Genomic DNA, 8790 nt, shown 5'->3' with positions numbered 1-8790 from the left:
AACATAAAAAAATAAGTATGAACGCTAGTACATATTTACATAAATTGGCTAGGTAACACCGAATCAAACTTTAGGAACTATAGAGAGGGGGAGGACCCTGGCCGTCACCCTCAACTAAAGAAACTAAAGAAAATTCAGTATTACCCAAAAACCAAAACAAAAGAGAAAATTAGTACTTCCCCTTACACAAAAAATAACTCAAAACATTAAGTGAGATCACTGCTAACTCAACTTATTATATCCAGACTCCAATTTGCTAGAACAACCTCATTTCCCGCCTTCCAGTTAGAGGTTCGTAGCAGAACATTTATATCCTCATAAAGTCTCCTAAACACCAAAACCTTATGCATCCGTTGATTGTGAAAGATCCGACGATTTCTTTCTTGCCAGATGTGCCACACAGTAGCACTTAAAACCAATCTTGCCAGTTTGTATGTTCTATCCTTCACCTTGAATTTCTGTTGAATGTGCAGCGCTTCAGATGTAAGGTCTTGAATAACAGTAGCATCCAACTGCAATTTTAATTTACAGAGTTTCCAAATAAAAGCTGTAAATAGGCATTGAAAGAATAGATGGTCTCTAGTTTCCTTCTCACCAGAGCAAAGGACACAATCTTCCACTGAGGAGATCCCAAATTTTGAAAGCATGTCTCTAGTAGGCAGTCTATTGTATAGACTTTTAATCAAACAACAGGCCATTTTAGGGTTTGCTGAAGGGAACCAAATCACATTGTAAAGATCAAAACTATTGTAGGGAGTCCTAACTTGATCCCAAGCCGAAGCAAAAGAGAACTTACCACTAACTTCAGGTAGCCAAACCCATTGATCCCTTTGTTCAGAAATTTTGATTTCAGTTATTGCATTCACCAGAGGCATAAGACAAGGTAACGTTATATTCCATTGAGAATTTTGAATGATGTGAGAAACTATCCAATTCTCAGTGCCAGTGAGCTGAGGATTAGGATGCTGTATTAACTCAATAATTCTGCCTTCATGAATCCATGGATCAAACCAGAGTGAAGTAGATTCCCCATTTCTAATAGATTTTCTTATGCAGTTCAAAGCTATGAATTTGAGTCCTGAAAGATGCTTCCAAGTGCCAGAATCCATTAAGTTAGAAGAAGAATTCCAGAAATTAACATCATTGGTATATCTTATATTCATCCAATTAGTCCAAAGAGAATTAACAGTAAGGAGGTGCCAAATCAACTTTAATCCTGCAGCCTGACAGAGATCCTCTAGTTTTCTAAGACCAAATCCTCCTTCATGTTTTGGTCTACAGACTTTTTTCCAGTTAATAGCATGCATCTTACCTTTCCAAAGAAAGTTTGCAAAAATAGCTTCCAAACTGTGTATAACAGAGCTAGGAAAGTTATAAGCAGAGAACCAATAAGATGTGGTACTATACAGAACTGCTTTAATGAGCTCAAGCCTCCCCGCAAATGATAAGGAGTGAGTCATCCAACCCTCAATCTTATTCCTAACTTTATCAATTAGTGTAGGCATCGAAAATTGCCTATAGGTCCCCACAAACAGCTCAGTGTTAAGGAACGACGATAAACGTCACTATCCGGTTCACAGGAGTTCGATTGATGTCGGTGAACGATTGAAGTGAATCGACGAACTACGTGAACTAACAAAATTTCGGAATAACGGAGGTACAGGCTAATCGGGAGCCCCGCGATGTTTACAAAAGGAACAATGCCCTTCGTGTCTCATTCATTCTACAGATGATCTGACCATCGGAATTGATAGAACTCCTTGTCGGCTTTCCAACGTACTTCGAATCACTCAAATCCGAGTTCGGACGAAGAATTTATAACGGAAACGAGCAAATACACCATAACGGAGTGTCTCGGACCAACGAGACGCCCTAAGGTGTCTCGGCCAAGGCCGAGACACCCTTGGGTGTCTCCAACGCAGAATTGGGCCTTTGTGTGGTTTTAACCGCCCGGAACCCCTCAAGCCTATAAACACAAGCCTCAGACCCTCACTTTTGGAGATCTGGAATTTTGGAGAATTGGCGAAGCCCTGCCGAACTGAAGAGTGATCGAGTTCTTCAACACAAGAGATCGAAAGTTGTCAGATCTACATCACCCGCATCAAATCCTTAGTATTATCCCGTTGTGGTAATTCTAAGAAGAGCAATTATCTCGCTTTTGTCGAGATAAGCGCTTCTGTTTATAGATCTCCTCACGGATCGACGAAGCTCTGGACCTGATCCGATTGCCAGGTAGTCCATGGATATCGACATCCCCGTCACAGGCTAAAGACCCACGCAAGCAAGAGACGACGAACGGATCTTGTGTTTATTTTCAAGAAAGTTGTAATCCTTTATTCTTTTGTTGTTTGAATTTATTTGTAATGCTTAAAGTTTAATGAAATCAATGACTAAGGTAACTTTCGACGAAAACAATTAGGGAGATAAAATCCTTAGCTTTAGGATAATTTATTGATAGAGGTAATCCCAAGTATTTCATAGGCAGAGTTCCTCTAGATATTCCCACAATAGAGCTTAGATCATTTGTATTAACACAACCCTTATTTCATAGGCAGAGTTCCTCTAGATATTCCCACAATAGAGCTTAGATCATTTGTATTAACACAACCCTTGATGTAATATATCCTGCTTTTGCTTCGGTTGATACTCAGACCAGTATGAAGAATCAGAGAATCTAACAGAGTGTTTATACCTTCGAAAGATTTCCTATTTGCTCTACAGAAAACCAGCATATCATCAGCAAACAAGAGATGGGAGACTTGCAGATTCTTATTCTTCCTAAAATTTTGAATTTCCCCTGAGATTGTAGCCAGCTCCATCCCAATAGACCAGAATTCCATCACTAAAACAAATATATAAGGAGATAGAGGGTCTCCCTGCCTAATGCCCCTATTACTCTTAAAAAAACCATTAGGGGAACCATTTAAAAGAACTGAGAAAGTTGCAGTTGATAGGCACTCCCTGATCCAATTGATCCATTTGACTGGAAAACCCATACAGTGCATAATATAGTATACAAACTCTCTGTTAATGCTATCAAAAGCTTTATGCAAATCAATTTTTAAACAAGCTCTTTTCCCATGATTCTTAGAGAAATCCCTTAGCAATTCATGAGCCAATAACGAACATTCACCTATATGTCTCCCTTGCATAAAAGCATGTTGTTTTTTTTATATCAATTCACCCACCACCAATTTAAGACGATTACTCAAAATTTTAGATATAATCTTGTATATAACATTGCAACAAGATATTGGTCTATAATCATTTATGGAAGATGCTTCTTGTGATTTCGGCACTAGGGTGAGGAAAGTATGATTGATCTGTTTAAGGAGTTTACCTGATGAGAAAAAGGACTTCACTGCTAGAACCACATCAGTCTTGATTAAACTCCGGTTCTGTTGATAAAAATAGGCGTTAAAACCTTCAGGTCCTGGTGCCTTATCTGGATTCATCTGGAAAAGAGCATCCTTAATCTCCTTGTAACTTATATCCTTGCATAACCATTGTTTTGCTTCATCAGTTAGAATTCTCTTAACTGTCAGTTTAGGGAAAATATTCCAATATGATGTTTGATTGAATAACCCTTCATAAAATTTTGGAGCCATGACTTTAATTTGGTCAATAGAAGAGATAGGAGAACCATCTTTGTCAATCAGATGTCATATGCTATTCATAGATATTCTTTGTTTGATAGCATTATAAAAGAACTGGGTATTTCTATCCCCTTGTTGTAGCCATGATTGTCTACTCTTTTGCCTCATCTCATCCTCCTCCTTGCTTAACCATCCATCTAGCTTGAAACATAATGCTAATTCAGTAGATTGCAAGCTCTCATTTTCCATGTCTTTATTGAGCTCATTCTGGATGTGCTCCAACTGTTTTGACAACTTTATAATATTTTCCTTTGTTGAAATGCCTGGCTGTTTTGACCAAATTTTTAGAGCAGATTTTAATTCCTTTAGTTTAGAAACCAACTTGAACATTGGAGTACCTGCTTTTAAAATGTTCCAGACACTTTTGACCACATCTTCATAACCCTGACATTGAGTCCAGTAGTTAAAAAATCTGAATGGCTTTGGCCCTGAACTAGTGATGGGCATAAGATGGACAAGGGCTGGAGTATGATCACTAGAAGAGGTGCATTTATATTCTATAAACATTTGAGAAAACTTATCTATCAAAAAAGAGTTGCTCAGGGCCCTATCCAACTTACCATATATTCTGTATCTACCTTGTTGCTTATTATGCCATGTCCAAGATGAACCAGAACTTTTGATATAAGACAGTCCACATTTTTGTATACAATCATTGAAATCTTTCAGATTCCTTGCAGTAAGCTTCCTTCCTTCAATTTTCTCTGATGTGTATCTACAAACATTGAAGTCCCCCACTAAAAGCCACGGCATTGTGTTAATTTGAGAGTGAATATCAGAAATATCATCCCATAAAGTAGATCTTAATGTTTCTGAATTTTCTCCATAAATGACACTCAACATTAGATTGAGACCACCATTATTTTGTAGCATTATTGTTATCTGTTGTAAAGTGACAGATAAAATTGTACCATTCCAGACCTCTGCATCCCAAGCTACCCAAATTCTTCCTCTACTAGAAGTAGTATAATTGTTACAGTATGACCAGTGAGTAGGGAAACATTTGGACACTCTGTAAGACTTTGCAGGTTTTACTTTGGTCTCCAACAAACCAATAAGACTAGGATTCAAAGATTTGATATGTCTTTTAATATCCTTCCTTCTACTCAAATTGTTCATGCCCCTTACATTCCAAAATAACATTGTCATGAGGTAGTATTTGATGATGCCCTTGTAACTCTCTTAGGGCCTAAAGAAGAATCTCTATTTATCTTCACCTGGTTATATTTCTTCTTCATCAACAGCTGATTTTTACCTGTTATCCAATCAGGGTTGTCAATAGCAATAGGAAAATCAATACCTGTTTCATTCCCATTTTCTCCATCAGATTGCACAGATACATTCACCTCTATGTTTTTTTGGCTTGATCTTGAATACCTGAATTTATAGATTTGATATGAGTATTATTCCCAAAATTCAAATCTGTATCAATGTAGTCATTATGCTATAATAAGTCTGCAGCTCCAGAAAGGACATCAATTCTATCGGCTTCATCATGAAACAACTCCTCAGCATTTGCATCTTCATTATTTGATATAGCTCCTCTTTATCATCAACCTCCTTATTTTCCTTTGAAAAATTTTCTTCAATCAAAACATCCTCTGCATTAATATTATCTTTTCCTGAAATGGCATTAGTACAGATAGAATCAGATTTTGTAGAAGATACAGAGTTTAAATCAGACTGAACTCTACTATCTGTATTCACATTATCAGAACAGCATGGGACTACTACCGGAGGAGTATCAATATCAATAACAGTTTTTGGGTTATCAGAACCTGACCCAGAAATAATAAAATTTCCTGAATTGGTAGGAATAATATCTGGTTTACCATTTTGCTGATTGTCAATCATGTCTGTCTTCGAAAATACTGTAATAGGAATTCCATCATTCTTTCTCCTTTCAGCCTTATTAACAGTCTCTTTAGGGATCCATTTCTCAACAAGTTCTACAGAACATTGATAATCAACATGTCCAAAGTTTAAGCATTTACTACATTTAGGAGGAACCCATTCATACTCAACAGTAGTTTCTAGCCATTCTCCATTTCCTAGATCCAACCTTACAGAATTTGGAAGCTTCATGTTAGAGGAGATCTCCACAAAGCATCTAGCGTAAGCTAGTCTCTCACCAGTTGCCGTAGCTTGATCAATATAAAGAGGAGTACCCACAAGACTAGCAATACGCCCAATAATATTATTAGACCATAGTTTAAGGTGCAGCGATGGAAATCTAATCCAAACTGGGACTGAGTTAAGAAGATCTCTCTCTAATCCAATATTCTCGGTCCACTTTTTCAGAATAATCAATCTGCCATCAAACAACCAAGGGCCACCATTTAAAACCTTGTTTAATTCTTCATTTGAACCAAATTTAAAAAAGAAAAAAAACCATTCTCTCTAGAATAAATATCAAGTGAGCATGAAAGTTTCCAAAGACGACCAACACAACCTTTCAGGTGTGAAAAGAAAGGTTTATCTCCGAGGACATAACCAACTAAAGTGTTATTCCATTTTTCCACATTAAGGAGAATCTCAGATCTAGGTATAGAAGCATAACGGATACCATTGCTATCAATCGATGGAGGAAAGTATTCTAAAGAGCAATTTTGATTTATCTCACGTCCCATGGTACAAATGTCTTTCCATGATGAAGAACCAACAGATTTAAATTTCCAGGAGTCAGAAAGATTTTGCTTTTGGATCACCTTACTCTTTAAATCTGCTGGATGATGCCTTCCAACCTCCTTATTCGAAGCATTTTGAAAACGAGTATGAGCATTTGATTTTGAATCAATTGGTTTGGAGAAGGGTTTACGATACCTTCTTTTACGCTGCACTACATTAATCCAATCTAGGTCATCCTCCGCATTAATGGAATTGAGATGATCTCTACTATCCTGCTAACGATTAGATAAATCCGCAGGACGGCTTGCATGGCCGAAGCCAGCAACAGGGGAATGCAGAATCGCCAAAATCGCCAAATCGCAAAATAGCCAGAGCCGCTCTTCTCTCTGCTCTCTCTCGGATCTCTCTCTCTCTCATCGTCTCTATATATATAATATATATTATATATATATTATAATATATATCATATATATCTATATATATATATTATATATATATATATATATATATATATATATATATATATATATAGTATATATGAGATCTCAGACTATATTATTTGATAGACTTAAAATAATAAAAAGACAAAAACTAAAGATTAATGGTAACTATAGTGTACTTTTATATGATAAAAGCAATCAGTAAAGCATACAAAAATACTAAAATTTTACATGAAAATTCCTTCTAAAAATTCCTAAATTTACTCAATAATTAAGTTATAGCATAAAATATTCAAAAAAATATTATCATTTATTCTTTTTATTTCATATTTCAATTAAGCCGAGGTTAATTTTTCTCCACCTTTATCTTTTTATTGTGTAATTCTAGAGTAGCGACTTCATCGTCTATATCAATTGTGATATCAGGTTAGAGTTAAATTTCTTGAAATTAATCTCTTCAAATAATAAAGTTCAACACCAAAATCAACCCATTTGTCTTCGACTCCCCCCTCGAAAACCATAACTCTAATCTATTAAATGGGTTTGTACATAATGAAGAACAAAAGACAATGTCAAGAGACAAAAAAAGAAAAAAAAATAAGTAATTGAATACAAATCTCTAGGTTTGTACATGATAAAGGGCAAAATACAAGATAAGAGTCCAGAAATATATGAGGTTGTACTTGGATCAATTAAATTATATTATTACTCATAATTGATATGCATAAGAGACAAAATATGTTGATAATCTTTAACTATAAAACAGACTGTATGGGCCCTCTAACATAATTTTTTAATGCGAGCAACCCCCAAGACTAATTTTGAAAATCTTTTGGTTTTGTGAAAGAGTTCGGGTGTAAAAAATAAATATTAAATTATCTAATCTGATTAAAGTAGAATCATATAAGTTAACCCCATACATAAAATTTATTTTAACCAAAACTCATATATAAGTATTATAATTGTTATTAAGATCAAAGATACATGTGAGATTCTCTTTAATTTTTATACAAAAAAATATCTATTTAAATAATAATAGTATAATTAAACTCTATGATCTAAAAAGAAATCAAACATACAATATAATTAATTACTTTATAAATAATCTAATCTAATTTAATAAGTAGAAAATAGATGATAAGCACTGTGAAAGTTGTTACAATTTTATAATTCATAATTCTTAAATAATCTAATCTATTCTAATAAGAAAAAAAATAAGACACATACTTATTGAAGGAGATAAAAGTACTTTAAAAAGTATTTTAATTTCTTGATTTGAAAAAAAAAGATCAAATATATAATATAATTAATTTTTTTTAAATAGTCTAATCTAATATAATAATAAAGGCACATGCTTGTAGAAGGAGATAAAAGTTTTATAGAAATTATTGTAATTTCTTGGCTTATATATATCGGTATATGATGTTGTATGTGAGAGGATAACAATTATAAATAGAGTTCTATTTAAATAATAATAGTATAATTAAATTTTAAAACTAACTATGTAGTACTTTGAACTACTTTAATTTTAGTCGGTGAGAGATCGCCACTTTGTGTGTAATTATTAATCATATAGTGTAAGAATAATTGTTTGCAGATTGACATTATTAATCATGTAACATGTGAATAATTGTTTACACTTTGATCATTGATCACATATAAGAGCGAGAGGGTAAATTTGGTATTTAATAAATCATCTAATTAACTTAAGCATACCGTGAACTACTTGAATTTTAGTCGGTGAGAGATCATCACGTTGTGTATAATTATTAATCATATAGCATATAAATAATTATTTTTAGTTTGACATTATTAATCATGTAGCACATGAATACTTGTTTGCAGTTTGATTATTGATCGCATATAAGAGCGAGTGGGGGTAAATTTGGCATTTAATAAGTCGTATAATTTACCTAAGTTGTTCTTTCATTCATGTTTACATTTCAATTTAAACAATATCTTTATCTTCATACTATGTATATCCAATAAGAATTCATCAATTTATCAACTTAATCTTACTAATGGATTAGTATTTGAATTTCAAGGGTATTTTTGTCTACTAAAAG

General features: G+C 34.1%; 1 protein-coding gene across 1 annotated transcript; it reads right to left on the bottom strand.

Annotated features, from left to right (window-relative positions):
- Positions 3663-4775, bottom strand: LOC109821005. Its single transcript, XM_020387200.1, has one exon. It carries the CDS (start codon positions 4773-4775, stop codon positions 3663-3665), a length of 1113 nt encoding a protein of 370 aa, XP_020242789.1.

Source organism: Asparagus officinalis, chromosome 8 (assembly GCF_001876935.1).
Source record: "Asparagus officinalis chromosome 8, Aspof.V1, whole genome shotgun sequence".
In the NCBI taxonomy this organism is placed as follows: Eukaryota; Viridiplantae; Streptophyta; class Magnoliopsida; order Asparagales; family Asparagaceae; genus Asparagus; species Asparagus officinalis.
The sequence above is the reverse complement of the archived record's forward strand: the minus strand, read 5'-3'. Positions and strand labels throughout refer to the sequence as shown.